General features: G+C 38.4%; 1 protein-coding gene and 1 long non-coding RNA gene across 2 annotated transcripts; both read left to right on the top strand.

The window, feature by feature from the left end:
* The first annotated feature begins 676 nt into the window (after positions 1–676).
* Positions 677–2646, top strand: LOC146459728 (uncharacterized). Its single transcript, XR_014857855.1, has 2 exons — positions 677–886; positions 1929–2646. It is a non-coding gene; the product is annotated as an uncharacterized LOC146459728 (long non-coding RNA).
* Positions 2647–3921: 1275 nt separating this feature from the next.
* Positions 3922–17567, top strand: LOC146459727 (DBH-like monooxygenase protein 1 homolog). The gene is made up of 4 exons (XM_085089021.1): positions 3922–4232; positions 12518–12664; positions 14778–15061; positions 17207–17567. The coding sequence occupies exons 1-3, from the start codon at positions 3981–3983 to the stop codon at positions 14967–14969; spliced, it is 591 nt and encodes a 196-aa protein (XP_084945147.1). The 5' UTR covers positions 3922–3980; the 3' UTR covers positions 14970–15061; positions 17207–17567.
* Positions 17568–19043: the final 1476 nt, after the last annotated feature.

The raw sequence follows: 19043 nt of genomic DNA, 5'->3' as shown, positions 1-19043 counted from the left end.
AGGTGCACATGTCTACCTTTTACGCGGCACTAACCTTTTTTGATTGTTTGTTTGTTCATTTGGAAATAGGGCAAACACGTATGGCGCCAAACAAAGTGTTTGTATGATCAAGTGAAATCCTTGAAAATTACTTGTCTCAAACCCAACTGAGAATTTGCGTTAGTTACTTGCTAAATTGAACTCTTTCAATTGTAATCACGTTTTCCGTCCATTTGTCTGATAAATCCTGTAAAAGTCTGTTAAGTATAATTCCAGTTTACTCAAGTATAATTCTAACAGAAATTATTTAACATAGGTTTCTGTCAGTTTAAATTAGGCCATTTCCGAGTTTCTTTGAACCTCACTATGAGAGCGAAGCTAACTGCAAAGCATTGTTTGTATACGAATGAAAACTGCTTTTCATCTGAAGAGCTTTGCACTTAGCCTCGCTTTGATAATGAGGTTTAAAGCAACCCAGGAAAGGCCTGTTGTCCCACCTTCTCCAAAAGAGTAAATTTGCGTGTGAATACAGTTCTTATTAACCCGAAAAGCATTTTTTTAATGCCAGCCTGGCGACAAAAATTGCTGTTCAAAACATTGCTTTTTTAACCACTGACCAAACATAACGAGGTTCTGAGAAAGAGGGGAAAATGCCTTTGCCAAACTACGCATGCGTCCCACCCTACCCCTGATCACCTGCTGGTTCTTTAACTCTTAGTTTATGTTTAGAAATTACCCAGCAGGTAAAGCAAAACAACAGGGTCAACATTTTCACATAGGAGTATAAACGCTGGAAAATTGTGGCCCAAGAACGGCAACCTTTTCGGCCACGAGGAACCTGCTTTTCCCGGCAGTAATTCCACTTTGACCAGATCTGTTACACTCTTGTGTTTTAGTGGGAGAGACGGTAAGTTGAGAGCCTTGATTGCGTGATTACGATCAGCAGGTGTATAACTGTTAATACTTCAATCAACTCAGGTGAAAATATAATGAAGAAAAGTGGGACATTTCCTATTATGAAGAGTTATGATTTAAATATATAACGTAAAGACATTTCAAAGTTCTTAGGAAACTATGGTGATGTCCTTCACTTTACCAGGACACAATAAGTCATAACCATGGAGTTTCCAGAGTAGACGTAACAACATGCGAGAAAACGACTAATCTGTGATTGAACTTCGGCTGCGGCCCCTAATTTAACTGACAATCTTATAGGTATCATCCGAGTCTCTCTCGGGACGTGAGAAAATAAATATACGTAAAGAAACCGCCAGTGCAAAGACAAGGATCTTATTCTTCAAAAAAAAAAAAATCATCTCATCAAGTCCTACTTAATGAAAATCGTGCTTATATCTTTACATTTGCCAGGGTGTTGATAAGCTAGCCGGAAAAATCGTTCTATTATTCTTACACCTTTAAACTACCCAAGGGTGAGTTACAGAGGTCTCCATAAATGTTCTTCAGGAGAAACTGTGACCAATTACTTCTTTAAAGAACTTGTCCTCAAAGTAAAACCCCAATGTTCTCTGTGTGCTTGCGCCCGTGTGCGCACTAAAGGCGTAAGGAATTATGCGCAGTTTAGATACGCAATGCAGTTCAATAGAATCGCCGCAAGTAGTCATGTTATTCACCGGACTGGATTTAAGAAGTTCCGTATTGGGAAAAGTGTTCTCGAGGCCTTGCGCACGGCTTCTCAAGACCGCAGGCCGACGGCACAGTTTTGCCAATACCGACCGGCCGGTTAATAGCATTTGTTATTTTTTATTTTTTAAACAAGGCCTTAGTCTGCAACCAAATTAACCAATCATGCGCGCAACAAATTCGCCCGGGTTCGTAAGCAAGATCGAAAAACTAATTCCGCCCGTTGCATGCTAGAATCAGTCAGATTTACAGCAATCCGCCTACTCCTGCCACTGAGAAAAAATAATAAAATTTGTTGGTGTTTGCAGATTAATTTTAAGACAGATGCCCGGAAGTGGAGTGATAATAATTGCGTTAGTCTGCCTGGTGTGTTGTACTTGGTTCCTGTGTGTGTGGTCCAACGAGCTGCGCAAGAAATATCACGTGGATTAAAATAAACGCGAACATTCTCCACAAAAAGAAGCCAAAAAAAGAAGGACGCCATAATACTCTATGTATACAATAAACAGATCGGAAACAGCAACCTTTCGCGTTAGTAGTTCAAAAATTGATAACTAACAAGGAAGATAATGTAGCATGAAAGTTTGAGCAACGTTTTACAGTATAAACCATCATCCATATTAAAAAAAAATCGCGTCAATTTTCCTTATTGTTCGAATGAACCAGAACAAAACTATTCGTAACCTGCTTGTGCGCTTTTTTCCAGCGCTTGAAGCCAGCTACATGTATTTTCTTCGATGTTTCTTTTCGTTCTTCGCATCTGCGGACTGGGGGATCGTTCCTGAATAATTCAGTACTCAGGCTCCAAAGTTTGGGTTTTTCGACTCAACCAAAAACTGATGCCATATTATTAAGCACTATAATTGTCCTATGTAAGGTAGCTTCTTATTTTTTAACTTTGTAAACTGATGCTGAAACTTACAATGTTAGCCAAGCTTTCGAAACTTCTCAGTGGCTTCACAAATAAAAATGCTTCTTCGATTCTCTGTTCTCATAAATAAATCTGCCTTATTTGCTCATGTTTTATATTTATTTTTGTCCATATAATATTTTTTACTTAGTTTTACAGTTGTGAACAATAATATGCAACAAAACCAAAGCTCGGTGTCCCAATCAGAGCGGTTCACCGAAGTTCAGAAATTAAGGGCGCTCTCCAGTTGTCATGGAGCTGACTGGCCAGACTGGTTATTCCGCAGACTTAGGGCACGATTTCTAAGCACTGGTTCCGATGCTAGCCTTCCTCCAAGACGCTCTTTTTGGCTCGTCACGCAATCTATCCTCCTCGTTGGGGAGAAAAGATTGCGTGACAAGCCAAAAGGGCGTCTGCGAGGGAGGCTATTCCGATGCTAGTCCTTCAAGTTCCTTCAAAAAGGCACAAACCATTTCCAAAATGTGCGTTTTGAGGAGTCTTTAGAGCTAACTCCCCGAATTGTCTCGTTCCATTTTCAATGTACCTGATTGGCCAGGCATGGGAGACTGATGACGGAAGCCAAGTAGCTCGGCTTCTCGGTTTATTTTTTTTCAGTTATTCCGTTGCAATAACTGACACGAAACTAGGACATTTGTACTTGGATTCCACGTTGAGTTAAGCTGGGATCAATTTTGCTTTATGGAAGGGGTGTTCCCGGGGCCGAACTGGGCATGAAGCGATAACTCGCGAAAATTGCCTCCAATCAGCACTGGTGAAGAAGCTGCAGCAAGCAGACAACAAGCAATACACCGTAGAAGCAACGTATGTCATTTTCATTAAGAATTGTCTAACATTTTTACTTCCTAAACCCGATTGTAAATATTCTCATTCAAACTCTTACATTTTAACTGTCACCGCCTGATTCCGCAAGATCTTCTGCATCAACTCACAGCTTGAGCTTGGGAAGCCTGTGGTTCCCCTTACAATACAACATGGAGGACAAATTACCCGACGATGGGGAGGAAAGATTGCGTTACGAGCCAATTGCAAAAGCCGACGGAGGCTACGTTACAGTTCTTCTCCAAAAACCCTTGGGGTCCCATACTAGGGTCAGCATCGCGGGGTCATTACCGACATGGGCTCCCCTGTGATCCTCACCTGGAGTTGTGAATATTTTTCGCAGTGGGCTCATATCAAAGGTTATTACATTGATTCCGGTCTAAAATGAGTCGAAATCAAAATGCATGCCAAGGGAATAACCCTAAAGGTTACAGACATTACAAACATGAGAGTTCAGCCCAATATTACATTTCCCCCTCTCCACCCTCGCAAAGTTTTGGCCTCTCCTTCGTTCCCAGACTCTCGTGGAATATATTAGAGAGCAACAAGATGTAGGGTTCAAAAGGTGTGGATATTGACCGAGAAAACAGCTGGTTGCATTTGTTGGAAAATGGGGCTTGCGATCTTCTCCCTTCTGCTGTTGTGTGGAACAGCCCTTGCAGATCTATCATCAGAATACAAGAGCAAGTCCTCTATCAACAACAACTTCATGGTTTACTGGACTCACAATTCGTCTACAGACATGATGTACATTGCTGTAGAGGTTAAAGCAGTCGGCTGGGTATCTTTGGCCTTTACCGAAGAAAAAAGTAGCAACATGAAGGACTACGATGCTTGCATTTACTCTTCAAGTCAACTCAGGGTGAGTTAAATTTGAAAAGTCTAACCGATCTTTAATGTGCGGAACACTAGTTGTCTTTGGATGTCTTGAAAGGCAGGAGCCGCGGACTACAGAAAATTTTTGCCTCTCGAAGTTACGAAGAGTTACGTAACTTTAACTTTTAAAAATAAAGCGGTAGAAATTTTCATTTTTTTAACCAACTGGAAACGAAAGGATAAAAAAAGGTAGGCTACATATAAATTTGTACGCAAGTTCGCGCTCAATGGCAATTAGGAAATTGCGTTAATCTCAGTTGATTGGAAGGGTGTTGAAGTGTTGTTTACAAGCGGACAGACGTAGTGTTCTGCAAAAAAAACATGCCCGACACTGAGAGCTCACGCCTTACATCATAAGAGCTTGATTTTCTTTGCCTTTGACACAAAATCTATGACTTAAATGAGGTCTTTAATTGAAACTGAGAACACATCAGATTAATGTTTTTTCCTCACCAGTGAATTATACACGAGCTATTAGTCTCTTATCACTTTCCATCACACTGTTGTAAAAAGCTGAAAATTATAGGTTTTATACCGAATAGATGAGCGGCAGGTGAGAATAATTTTATCAGTTTAAGGAGTATTTATGTTGTGAGGAAATTATGGGAGGAAAAAAGGGGGGTTGGTGCCCTGATCTTGCCTTTGCAGGAATATTAAACAAAGAAATTTTGCTGAATCATTTTGCGTGATGTTTACCTGTGTGTAGCATTCAAGCGTAATATCGAACCAACCCATGCATCTAATTAATAGAACAGGTGAAAAATGTTTGCAAAACAAAGCATGCACTTGAAATGCAAGTGAGGCTGTTTCTTGGTATTTGTAAGCTGTTGTAAGCTTTCCCATCTCTCTTTGTTTATAAATTTTATAAGCAAGTGTGCAGAGTCTCCTGATCTCATTAATTCAATCACTGTGTCAAATCTTTGAGCACTTAAAGAAAAGTTTCTCGTCACGTTCTGAATAATCACTCAGTTTTTGCAATGCAAATGAGGTTGTCTGGGGATATTTGTGTTGAAGTCTCTGTCGTGTTTTTGTTTAGATGACTCATTTTTCACATCTGCTTGTAATTACAAAGAGGGGGGTGAATAGGTCTACGGATCGGCGGACTTGGTAAATATTTTAGCCCGGATTCTGGATTCAGAGCGAAATTTTAACGGATCTGCGGATCCTATGATCACAGCGGATCGCGGTTTTATCCAGTTTTGGGGCCCGAATTTTGGATTTTGGTTGTTAGGAAGTTCAAGTTTGCTCTAATTTTTCTTGTATCTGCAAGATTTTGTTTCGATACAGACGTTGGTTACATAAATATTTCGTTGATAGTCATCCTCAACGCTAAAACACAATATCAAGCAAGGCAGTTCCAACAACTGAAGTCGCTTTGTATCTCGCGTATCATCTAACACGGCAAACAATTTGCAGATTCGGATTTAGTTGATTTTTTGAGCGGATCGACGGATTCAGCCATTGATTTTAGCGGATCGGCGGATTTACGTACCCCTATTCACTCTCCTCTACAAATATACCTGCAAAATATAAGTACAAAAAAGAAATGAAGATTTACTGTAGCTCTGCCATTGATTTGGTCCCATGTGTAAAGTTCTATGATTCATAACACTTTGTTCTAATAATTTTACTTAACTGAGGGAGCCCATTCCTTATAAGCCCAGTGGCTTCCCTTGAGCTTCCTTCCCATTATTGTGTTTACATAATTTTTTTTTCTTGCTTTTGGACAACTTATGGCAAAATGATAAACTGAACTGAACTGAAAATTGGAAACCAAAAGCAGAACTCCAGTTTTTTGTGGATCATCTAGGGACCGGTTGTAAAGTACAGGGGGGGGGGGGGGGGGGGTGGGCTATGAAAATTTTTTTTTTAAAGTACTGGTTTTCAGTGGCCCACCCCTGAGTTATTTGACAAAATTGTAGCAGCCCTCCCTGGTGAAAATCTTTTGAGGATCTTTAAGGGCAATTTAGACGGTACGATTTTGCCTACGATTTGTCGCATGCGATTTCTAGAGCGCGCGCTGCTTGCGTCATGTAAAAATCGTACACAACTCTCGCCACTCAACATTGCCTTTACCTACGATTGTCGTAGGATTTTAAAACATGTTTTAAAATCCTACGACATTTTTCGTGTTGTGTGCGTCTGTCGTAAGGATGTTGTAGGTTGATTTACACGACGCGATTCGTGTTGTAGGCATGGCGTATGCGTGTCGCATGCGACAAATCGTAGGCAAAATCGTACCGTCTAAATCGCCCTTTAAAGATCCTCAAAGATCTTCATGAAGATCTGCGAGGATCCTTATCAAGATCTTTAAGGATCCTTAAACAATCTTGCAAAGATCTTTAAGGATCCTCAAAAATCCTTGCCAAGATCCTTAAGGATCCTCAACTTTCTTGCCAAGATCTTTGAAGATCCTTGAAGATCTTGGCCAAGATCTTTGACGATCCTCAAAGATCCTTAAGGATCCTTGCAGATCTTGCCAAGATCTTGTCAAGATCTTTAAGGATCCTTTGCAGATCTTGCCAGGATCTTTGAGGATCTGCAAAGATCCTTTGCAGAACTTGCCAAGATCTTTGAGGATCTTCAATTTTGTTGCCAAAGATCTTAAAAGGATTTTCAAGGATCCTTTGCAGACCTTTTCAAGATCTTTGAGGATCTTTAATAACCTTGCCAAAGATCTTCAAGGATCCTACAGGATCCTTTGCAGCTCTTGCCAAAATCTTTGAAGATCTTCAATAATCTTGCAAAAGATCTTCAAGGATCTTGAATGAACCTTAGCAAGACCTTGTACTACTTTGAACTTTCCAAAATCACAAGAACATTTGTGACTGAAATTTCCGGTGAGTCTCAGAATAAGCTGTTGGGAATGTACATGTAGTATGTAGATGAAAAAGAACATCAGCATCTCATAAAAGGGATAATTTTATTGAACAATCCCTAACTTATTTTAGTTAAGATTCAGGAATTTGTTTGTATATAAATGTAGGTCTACAGTGCTAAATCAATACAAAGTAACTTGTGTAAATAAAATCAGAAATAGAAACATAACTTTTAATATGTATTGTGAAAGAATAATAGTCAGCAGATGGATATTTTACCTCAACCATGATGTACAAAATTTTGACTACAACATGAAGCCTGGGTGATCACGATCCTAATGTTAATGTACAAGAAACTGTAATAATTTTTATTCTAAAATTTGGTTTGACAATTTCCATTGAAAAAGTTAGTACAAGAAAATATAATAACAGAAAAACAATAACTTATAGCAAGCTCTGATTATGTACAAAAGTTCAAATGACAAGGCTACACAGTGCAACAAATTTCAACAGATGTTGTTCACAACATTAGTGCAAGTCAATATCCCTGTCTAAATTATCAGCCTTTAACAAAACGTAAAAGTTACTGCCTTGTCTGCACAACTTTGAAAAATTGTAGTTTTTCCCTCGTGATGACCCACAAAATGTGGAATAACTATATTCTAGACAATAAATAATGTAACAAAACAGTGCAATCACAACATCAGCAAATGTTGTGCTACTATAAAAATTTGGTAGGCATAATAATTGTGCAAACACAGTGCTAAAAGACAAAAAAGTACCAATTTGCTTGTAATTTACATGATCAAAACAATTTGACCCTCTAATTTTCTATTAAACTATCAGACATCAAGTAATGATCAAGACTCCAAGTTACAAAATTTTATTTTTTCATTGTTCCTGAGTAGTATTTATAGTAGTAGAAGTCACAATTCATAACCTTATTAAATCAGTTGAAAATAGGCTCCCCTGCTTACAAGTAACTTAGCTTATTGAGCAGGATTTGGTGACTTCACACACTCTGAAGCTGCAGTCTTGAGTCTCGGCCTTGACAACAACATTGAGTTGAAAATCTACAGCAAAAAGAGAGAAAATCATGCACTTTAGTCAGTTCTTCTGTGTGATTACAGTGCTCACATTCGTTTTTAACGCATGGTGCTATTTTATTGTACATGTGGGCATTATAATACTCCACAAACTGACCTTCAACTTCAATCAAATCACAGGCAAATTAAAGTAATGTTATACTCGACCGGATCAGTCACCACACAAATAAAGCTTGCAATTGATTCCCAGTACAACTACAATCATTTGATTGTTCATTTCAAGCTAAAACTACAAAATTACCCCATAAAAACGTTTGTAAATGTTTTATTTTAAAAATAAATAGGAAATGGCTACCTCGACAACCGAGATCAGATGAATTTGTAGCTAAATTCACAGAAGCACATGCATTTGCTTGGTTGAATTGTGCATCATACATTTTCAAGCCAGTCTTTTATCAAAATCATTGATATTAAAGCCTACCTGTTTCTAAAAAGTAGTTGTCCACGTTATGTTGCTTGAAGCCATCATTTTAAAGCTTAAAAGAAGAAAAAATCGAGGAAATGTGCCTTGTTTTCTTGAGTCCTGCTAAAATCTCGCTAAAATCCAAAAGAAACGGTCTTTCTGCGAGCCTGCAGTGTATAGCTGCTGATCAAATTTGGCTTTGTTCGTGCCCAGTCTTCCAAGTCTGATGGAACTGTACAAGATGGCTGCCGCTCTTGGCCCGGTGGTTTCCTTGTTTCCTTTATAAAAGTACTGTGCAAGAAAGCGACAGGGTAATCATTTGATGAAGACTGTGAGCAAAATTTTAGCTATTGGAAATCACTTTTTATTTATAAGAATGAATTACTGAGTCTGAGTATCACTAAGACACTATCATGCTGCATGACAAGCAAGTGATCAGACAATCAGCTGAGTAAACTTATTTATTTGTCTATTGAATTATATCCTTTGGTGGGAAGCCATATCAAGCAGGAATCTTGGTGCAACATATCACAAATTTAAATTGCCAAAACAAAATTCCATATTCCATGTACCCGTTTCTCTGAGACATCCAAGCAATAGTTCCAAGAAAAAAACCAGCAGTATTGATGATATTGCATTATTGCAACTTTCAGAGTTTTAGTGAACAGTCTGTACTTTCCAACACGTTTATGGTATAATTATTTACTCTGGAAGCTCAAACTCAGTAGAAACAGAAATGTTGATTCTTATTTTGAAATGTGACAAATGTATTTGTTACTAAAGCGGGCAGATCTACCAACATTGTATGCCCGATGTGACTTTCTTTTGAGCAAACTTTTTTGACTCTATATCTTCATCAAGAAACCACAAACTCTCAAATTTGCTGCCTCCACCTGCCCTTTCATCCCACAAGCTTAGGAGCAATAATCGTTCTATAATTCCAGTGTGCAAGACCAATCATTAAAAGAACTCTTTTATTATTAGTCATTAGTAGTAGTATATAGTTTTTTAATGTCCTTTTTCCTCTCGCATAGTTCTATGCATTCTTCTTTATTATATGTTACCTGTAATCACGAAATTTTTTCTATATTTTGTATATATTATGTTTTTCAGTTTCATGAAATTTAATTATTTGTACACGCAATTCAGTCTTCGGACTGCGAAGTGTATTTGAATAAACAGTCTTATTGATTAATAAAATAAATTACCAAATGCCTACACTGTAATTGCAAGTGAAATGGCCTTTTATTTTCCATCACCATTTTTTTCTATTTATCATAGGGGTCTTGCAAACATCCTCATTAAATCCTTGAAGCTCATGAAGGATCCTGGCAAAGGTCTTTGCAAGATCCTTACTATCAAGGATCCTTTTAAGATCCGTCAAAGATCCTTTAGGATCCCTAAGGATCCTGACAAAGATCTTTGCAAGATCTTCGAACGATCCTTATTAAATCGTTGAAGATTTTGGCAAAGATCTCTTGCAAGATCTTTGAAAGGATCTTTTTAAGATTCTTCAAAGATCCTCATTAAATCCTTGAGGATCCTGAAGGATCCTGGCAAAGATCTTTGCAGGATCTTTAAAAGGATCTTTCTAAGATTCTTTAAAGATCCTCATTAAATCCTTGAGGATCCTGGCAAAGATCTTTGCAAGATCTTTAAAAGGATCTTTGTAATATTCTTCAAAGATCCTCATTAAATCCTTGAGGATCCTGAAGGATCCTTGCAAAGATCTTTGCAAGATCTTTAAAAGGATCTTTGTGAGATTCTTCAAAGATCCTCAATAAATCCTTGAGGATCCTGAGGGATCCTTGCAAAGATCTTTGCAAGATCTTTAAAAGGATCTTTGTAAGATTCTTCAAAGATCCTCATCAAATCTTTGAGGATCTTGAAGGATCCTTGCAAAGATCTTTGCAGGAATCTTTGCAAGGATCTTACAAAGATCCTTGTAAGATCCTTACCAATTCCTTGAGGATCTTTGCAGATAGTATAACAAGATCTTGCAAATGCAGGATCTTTGAAGATCTTTGGAGGATCTTCAAAGATCCTATAAGGATCCTTTGAGGATCTTTATCTTTAAAGATCTTTGGCAGGTCTTTGAAGATCTTTAAAGATCCTTGAAGATCCTGTGAGGTTTTTCACCAGGGCTGACCCCTGAAGTGGCTCAGAAAAACCTAGTGGCATACCCCTCAACTAAAATCAGTAATGTGGATATAGCTACATGGGGAACATTTGGCTTACCACTTTAGTCAGAATCTCCAAAAAATCTTCAAGATCGAAATGTTGTAACACGTCATCCAACTCTTGAACAGAATTCATTTTCTATGTCATGCCATTCACTTCTTGTTCATCGTCATCATCGTCTTCCTCTTCTTTGCTGGAACTTCCAACTTGTTGGAGAACTACATCGTGGTCTTTGCTCCTGCCATCATACTCGTTGTCGTCACAGTCATTGTTGTCATCACCATCAGTATCATCTGTGTGAACACTGTCATAGTCATCGCCGTCATCCCCTGTCTCTTCCTCGTGTTCGCCATCATGCAAATCAGCATTTTCTTCCACGTTAACCTTTCTCGCAGCTTGCTCAATGGTTGCTTTGTCAAGCTGGGATTTGGCTAAACAAGCTGAAATTAATACTTGTCTAGCTTCTCGTTTTTCTTCATTTTCTTATTCCCCAATTGGTGCTTTTCCAGAAAGAGATTCAGAGCTGATACTTTAAGCTTTTTCAGTGTCCCTGCAATGAACATCTCCTCCCAGTTGACTAATCAGCGTACTTCTTTTGGGAGTCAGTTTCTCTCTGACCTTTTCTGTCATCTTTTCGTTTTGATTTCTTCACTTCAAGATATTGGAGGTGCTCGAGGTACTTTCGCACAAGTAATTCCTGAACAGCGAAGGTTTTGAAAAACTCAATCGATTCACTGTCTTCCAGGGTTAGGTTTCCTTCTTTTACATACCTTTTAATCTGAGCCCTTGGTTGATAATCATCGATCTTTCTGGAGTGTCCTTCTGGTGAAGTGATAGGAGTTTCGACAAATGATAAATATTTTAGATCTGGTAGAGCAGTCTCATCAGGCTTTGGATGTGGTACCCGGTGCAATGAATCTCTGGAAGGAGGGAATTTCGTGCAGGAAAAAGAAAAGAAAAAAAAAAGAAAAGCACAAAAGGGTGTATCCTTTTGCAAAAGAAACATTCGTCTCAAAGAAGAGAAGAGTGAAAGAAAATAAAGCAAAAGCCAGGAAGCGACGCCATGAAAGAGCAGAGAAAAATTGTGAGAGAGTGTTCTCCGCAATCAGTCACTCGTGATAACCTCCAATCATTGTAGTGTGATAGGCCTTAGCAGCTTAAAAAAGAGAGATGGTCACTGGCTAAAACTATTAATAAGTAAAGGTCAATTTACAGTGGATGCTATTGAAACAATCAAAGCATCAATGTGTCACAAGTTGTATTGCGTGCTATAGATGATAGCGATGATGATGATGATGATGATGATGATGATGATGATGATAATGAGAAGGAGGAGGAGGATGATAATGCTTCTGAGGGTGATGGTAGTGATGAAGATGACTAAAGATGATTCATAAAAGAAGATGTTTAAAGAGATGTTTGAAATGATTGTCTTTAGATTTAAGACTGTACATAAATGGAAACAAAATATATAATTATGTGAATTCCTGTTGTCATATAAAGTTGGATTAATGTGGAAAATTAGATATATTTTTTAAAAACAGATTCTAACCATTGTGGTGATATGTGAATAATTTAACACCACCCACCCCAAATGCAGTGCATTTTTTCCCTGACCCACCCTTTTTAACGTGTTAAAAACTAGTGATCCACCCCCAATTTTTCATAGCTCCCCCCTCCTCTGCTTTATGACCGGTCCCCTATAAATTGTGAAAGATTACAACTTGAATCAATTGAATGTCTTTTTTGACACATATCTCAGGATTATTTGACGGATGGTCACAAAACTCCTGGGGAGGACTCTACGAATAACTGTGTGTTTGAAGACGCCACGAGAACTGGAGGAACCACAACAGTGAAATACCATAGGAAGACCAACACTGGAGATTCAAAGGATGTGTCCATCAAGGTAAAATTTGTATTATTTTAACTCTTTAGGTTTTATTGTATTTTTGGCTATTATATATTGGTTCCTTTTGTACTTTTTGGTTTACCACTACTGGACTATACAATGTGCAGTTCCAGAAAATATCCATACTCCCCCCACAGAAGGTTTTTTGTTTTGCACCCCCATCCTCCCAGGAAATTCCAGTTTAGCTTGTTCACACTTTGCTTCTAAGATTTTGACTTTTAAGATGCCCCTCTCCCTAGGAATTTCTGATGACCTTCCTTGGAGTGGGTAAGGCTGGAACTGCACAATGCACAATTTACTTTAAATCATTGTTAGTAGCCTTAAGTTTTAAAAACAAAGAGGCTTATAGGACATGCACACCTCTTTAAAAGGTTGAGGGTTCTGCTTTATTTAAGTCTTTTTCTGAAAGGCCCTCATGTTGTACAATGTGTTTTGTCTAGATTATTTAATATTACTTCCGCTACTCCATCCCTCCTTAATTCCTAAAGCCAAAGTAAGTTAACTTAGCTATTTTCCAGTCACTTTGTCTCCAATTCATAAAAGGCTTGGAAATACATCATGGACAAGATTAGAATACTGATCCCCGATCCACAGACTACCCTACGGATTACTCTGTAGGGGGGGGAACAGGGTTACTAAAGAACAGTTTATACAAAATGATCTGAAGGCTCTGCCTTGAGGTCGGCAAACCCTTACCCCTTTATATACCATTTTTGACAGAACAGGGACAGAACAGGTAACCCTTTGAAACATACCTTCCATAGAAAAATTGGTGCACCTTCACATACTGATCCAATGGTAGAAAAACTACATTTACCATATTTATTTGATCAACCACCCTGGGCGCTTATTCGATTTTGGGCCCATGAAGATGGGCGCTTATTTGAGGGTGGGCGCTTATAATTTTCCCAACATTTTCAGCAAGCAAGGACATTTGAGAGAATTGCAAAACAAGGCGTAACAAGTTTATTTGGCTTCAACAAGACAAAACAAAGTGCAAAAGCTATCATAAAGAAGGCATAAACAATATAAAAGTTCATTGACCACCTATTTAAATCAAAGTTTGGAACACAACTGATGCTCCTCTTACTTCGCGATCGGATACTGCTAGTACAGAAATGCCTTTTTTTATTGGGAGGGGGATGGAGTGGGCGCTTATTCGAAGGTGGGCGCTCAAAAACTTTTTGGGCTTTCAGGGTGGGCGGTAATTCAAGGTGGGCGTGCGGGCGCTTATTCAGAGGTAGACGCTTAATTGAATAAATACAGTAGTTGTTGTTAGTCTCTTCAAGATATTCTGTTTGGCAGTCACCCTTTTAAAATTAATACCAAAATGACAGTTTTCCACTACTCTTTTCTGTACTTAAGCTAGTGAGCTAGTGAAATCCTCACCCTTTTATAATTACCTCCAGCCTGAAAGAGGAATCCGTTTTGGGTGCCCTCCCATTGTAGTCCATCATAGGGGGTTGGGAGCTGGTCATTTTGTGAATTTGTAATTATTAATACATGTACCAGTAAAGGTGAAGTCGAGATGGAGTCGAAATATCTGAAATTTGCATATTTGAACTGTGAATTCGTGAAAGAATATTATTAATAAAATTGAGATGATTGTAGTTACATGTATCACTACTATGCAACTTAAGTGGCTGCTAAAAGAAAGCCTTAAAAATTCAGGCTGGAATGGGAACCAAGTCCATCACCTCTGTGATACCAATGTAGTGCACTACCAAGTGAGATACAGTGTAGCAAGCCAACTGGGAGCTGGCAACAGTTTTGTGACCTTGTGAGTTTGTACTAAAAACCCATGGAGGGTCCATGGAGGATGAATAAATTAAATTGGATAATAATGTTATTATACATGTATGAAACGTTTCATTCACTCTACGTATGGGATTAAATGTGCAGTTCCAAACATTCCTAGGGGGAGGGGGGTCTAAGAAGGCATATTTTGAGAAGCAAAGGATGAAGATAAACTGGAATTTCCTGGGGGAAGGGGAGGGGGGAGTACAAAACAAAAACCTTCCGTTGGGGGAGTATGGATATTTTCTGGAACTGAAAAATAAGTAATAACAGTTAAGTCATGGATAATTGTTTGCTTTGTTTTGGTTTTCAGAAAGGTGAAATCATTGTTGTGTGGGCTTTTCATGCCACTCAAGACTCGCTGACCTACCACGGAAGATCAAACAGGGGCTTTGCTACCATCACCATGATAAACAGCAGTGAGGCATCCAAGCTGATTAAAAGCCTCTACTGGAAACTTGCTGTGGTGCTTTTTTCTATGGCTGCTGCATTGTGTTCTAACTAAAGGCTGATATTCTTATTACTAGATATCATTTTGATACTAGATGCCTAATTCATTCATTTATTCAAAAAGGAGCTTAGGAAATTACATATCCCGTACGAAAATGTCTGGCCTAACAAAGCCATATTTAGGCCTGATCGCAGCCTGATTTAGTGAACCGAGACCTTACACAAAACTAACAAAAGCCTAACACTGAATTTGTTTGGTTAATCGATTAAAACCCAAAAATAATAAGGTTTTGTTAGGTTTAGAATTAGACCTAACGGCAGCCTAACAACGCGCAATTTTTTTCTGGTCGACAGCCCAGTGTTTTCGTAGCCTTATTATTTACCCAACAAAGCCTAACATGCATTTAGTGTATATTAATAACTGTGACTAACCAAATTATCTAGCCTAACAGTAACCTTACAGAACTCAAACTGCGAAGTAGAAAACTCAAAGTCATTCATTTTAGCCGGGCACACTTACCGCATTAAACTCGCGACATTATTGAATCTTTCTTCACTGCGTGTCGTTCAGTCTTTAACTCACAAGTTTCATGTTTCGCTTTTTTGTGCGTGAAAAGCTTAATCTGCAATACATACGCGTTTTTTTTTTCTCCGTTCATCAGTCCTGTACAACATTTTATAGCAACTTTTTAAACAACTAAAAACTGATGAACATTGTTCAGACGATCAAATTCAATCCTGATACAGTTTTAACATTTGTTGCCTTCTACGCTCGATTCATTTCACTAACTCGATCCGAGATGAAAAATTAAGGCTGCTTTTTTGCATTTTAGCGACGAAGCACTGAAAAATATTTCCAAGGTACGATTCTAACTTCAGTTTCGAGAAATGTATAGCGCCTTCTCTCCGAATTCCCTGACAGTCGCGCGTGACGGAATTTTATCTAAAAGGTCTCTTGAGACATCTGCAGGTTTAATCTCATTGGCCAAATGTCATTAACTTGTTTCGAATTACAGTCTACCTGATCGCGTTACAAAAATTGTCCTGAAAATAAACTCGACCGTTGGTAATTTGACTTAGAAGAGCGGGAAGGTTTTCAATGTGAGGTATCTTCTCAGTTTGGGAAACAGTTTTTATGTTTTGCTTTTCTGAAGCGAAGATCTACACCGGACCGTCAATAGTAAACAACACCTGTTCCTTCGGATTGTCTCCGACTGCGTAGCGGCTTGGATGTTTGATTAGTTCGCCGCGATAAATGTACTCTGATCGCGAGCTCTGAGGACTTCTTTGGTCTGCTGTATTAACAACAAAATGACTCTTGCAAGTTGCGTTTTAGTCCACGATTCCACATTAGGGAAAGAATATCCATAGTCATGAACCTGCTTTTCTGAAGCGAAGATCTTCACCGGATCGTTAATAGTAAACAACACTTGTTCTTTCGGATTGTCTCCGACTCTGGCGTAGCCGCTTGGATGTTTGAAGTTCGTCGCGATAAATGTACTCTGATCGAGAGCTCTGAGGACTTCTTTGGTCTGCTCTATGAAAAACAAAATGACTCTTGCAAGTTGTGTCTTAGTCCACGATTCCACATTAGGGAAAGAATATCGAAGAACGTTCCAATTATTGAGGTTAGCAACATGATCACAATGATTTTAGGTCGAAAGTGATTCCCGGTTAGCATCGGTCCTTCTGAACCATAAAAAATATAATATTAATTTCATTCACGTTAACTTTTGTACTGAGTTCTCAACTTGTCAAAATGTATACTATTTTTATTACCTTATTCCACTGCGCAACAGACTGCGCTGTGTGGTGTTTTATTTTGTACTGTACACGAAAATAAATAAACTTACGTACTGGGAAACAACTTTAACTGCACACTGCTGTGTTTTAACAATGTAGGCACACACACTGTACTTAATGTAAATTGTTACGCTTGTCAACTATGTACTGTAATTTCCTTATTATCGACATTAGCCGTGTGACAGTTGTTCCTCGCGTGTCCGGATTTCCGATTTTAAGCCTTGCGAATTAATTTTTAAGCCTTACATTTTTTGGACTGTAAGCCTTAAAACATTATCATTTTCGGGTAATTCTTCTTTCCGCAATGCAGTCTCGGCAGGCCTTAAAAAAATCAGGCTCGAGGCCTTAAAAAGTTAAGGTCCTGTTTTTAGCCTTACACGACGCTTAAAAAGGTTAAGGTTATTCCACAAATATTTAGGCTTTTGTCAGGTTAAAAATTCAGGCCTAAGTTACGTTAATGTTAGGCCCAACATTTTCGTACGGGATAAGCACACACGTACACAACCAGCATGTATTGGACGCTAGTGGTAGCAGTAAGTTTAACAATTTTTATGTACCTATTTCAGAGGTACTCGAGTGTTTATTTTGCAGGTGAACATCGATCTGTTTGGATGGCCTCAATCCCCTCAGAAATTTTTTTTACTTAAGGAAATCTGCAGTTTTCTTTTGAAAATGTCAGCTTAAAATTTCGTGACTTTGGAAAAAACTTAATAAAATCCTTACCTTTTTGAAGTGGAAAATATGTGTTCTTGGTAGAAATGTGAAAAAAAGTCAGCTAGCATGCATTCTTGTAAAACCAGCAACAGCTAATGAATTTGGGGAATAAAATTTTCTGTTTGTTCAACTTAAATTTCAGCTAAAGCATCTCAACAAATCGAATGGTATTAGCTTACACAAGTATGTCTTTAAATGGGGCTAAATGTAATTTAAGCAAGGTTAACCTTGAGGCAGTGCTGGCCATCAGTCTATCCATTTTTTAAAGTTTGCCCGGGTTGTGCTGTGTGTACAGTCGCGGAAAATGCTTTTTGCTCCCATCCCTCTCCTCCCTCTAGGCGAGTATTGGTAAGTATTTAATGTTCCACTGAGTATTCAGTGTGACGGTGCATGGGTGGTTGGTTACCTTTCGAGTTCGCTTGCGGCTCCCACAAACTTTGCAGGCACCTTCCGCACACTCATCTATTGGTAATGAGTTTAAGAGGCAAAACAGTGATCTGGGAACGGAGACATTTTACGTTTTTTGCCTTTAAAAATGTTCCGGCTGGGTTCCTGTTTATGATAGGAAACTTAAGGACAGAAGTTTTTGAGCCACGGACGGCAACCGGAAATTGAATGTTTCCTTTTTTGGAGCGTTTTCACGCCATCGCGTTTGTAACGTCAAGCCACAGTCACGTCCGTGGTAAGGAGCAAAGCCACGCCAAAAAAGGAAACATCTTTTTTGCGGTTGCCGTCCATGGCTCAAAAACTTCTGTCAACGTTGTTAAAGTGCCAAAGGCCTAAGATTGTGACACCTTCTTTCTTTGTGATAGCTGGCATTTTAATATTATCTTGTCTGCATTCAAGTTTATAGCCCTACAGTAGTCTCATTCAAGAAAAAGTACTCTTTTAACTTTTGAACTGAAGAACTAGGTTAATAACTAAAGGCTACTTAAGAATTGGTTCATGCTTAGCGTGCGTATATCGAGTTATGGATGCACGTAAGAGGTGCTCGAGGCGTAGCCGAGAACAACTCTAGCTTCTTTGAAAACCAGTATTTATCACTCCTTGATGTTCATAGTTTTACATTTATTTCGTAAAGTACATCTTTTGCAAAGTTATTTAAAATAATTTGTACCACTGCCATTAATACATTAGTGTTATGCCTGTATAAGCTGCACCTATGTATCGCGTCAGTTGAAAACCAGTAGCTACCAGTGTTTATCACTCCCTAGTGATGTTTTATAGTTTTATTTATTTTGTAAAGTAAATGTTTTACATAATTATGTTTAATTGTAATTTTAAAAATGATGTATTATTCAGTGAATGGCACAGGCATACTCGGAAAAAGAAAATCCGAGTGCTCCTATCAGGAGTCCAACTTAAGACCTTCCGATTACTAGTTCGGATGCTATACCACTAAGCTCAAGAGACTCGTAAGGCCATTAAACTAGGTTCATGTTGTAATTTGTACCAAACATGTAATTATACGTACTGTAATACCTGTATAAGCACTGTCAACTGAACTGAGCCCGAGTAAACACTGCAGTTGGAAAACCAGTGTTTATAACTCCTTGATGTTTATTGTTTTATTTATTTTGTAAAGTAGTTCTTTTGCAAAATTATGTAAAAT

The sequence above is a fragment of the Pavona decussata genome, unplaced genomic scaffold (assembly GCF_977016875.1).
Source record: "Pavona decussata unplaced genomic scaffold, jaPavDecu1.1 SCAFFOLD_217, whole genome shotgun sequence".
Lineage (NCBI taxonomy): Eukaryota > Metazoa > Cnidaria > Anthozoa > Scleractinia > Agariciidae > Pavona > Pavona decussata.
This window is presented reverse-complemented; position numbering and strand designations above follow the sequence as displayed.

Excerpts from the sequence above, each read along its gene's own strand:
- LOC146459727 (XM_085089021.1), top strand. The coding sequence starts at position 3,981 with ATGGGGCTTGCGATCTTCTCCCTTCTGCTGTTGTGTGGAACAGCCCTT. Across the intron at positions 4,233-12,517 it reads ACTCTTCAAGTCAACTCAGG|GATTATTTGACGGATGGTCA; the intron begins GTGAGTTAAATT and ends CACATATCTCAG. Across the intron at positions 12,665-14,777 it reads CAAAGGATGTGTCCATCAAG|AAAGGTGAAATCATTGTTGT; the intron begins GTAAAATTTGTA and ends TTTGGTTTTCAG.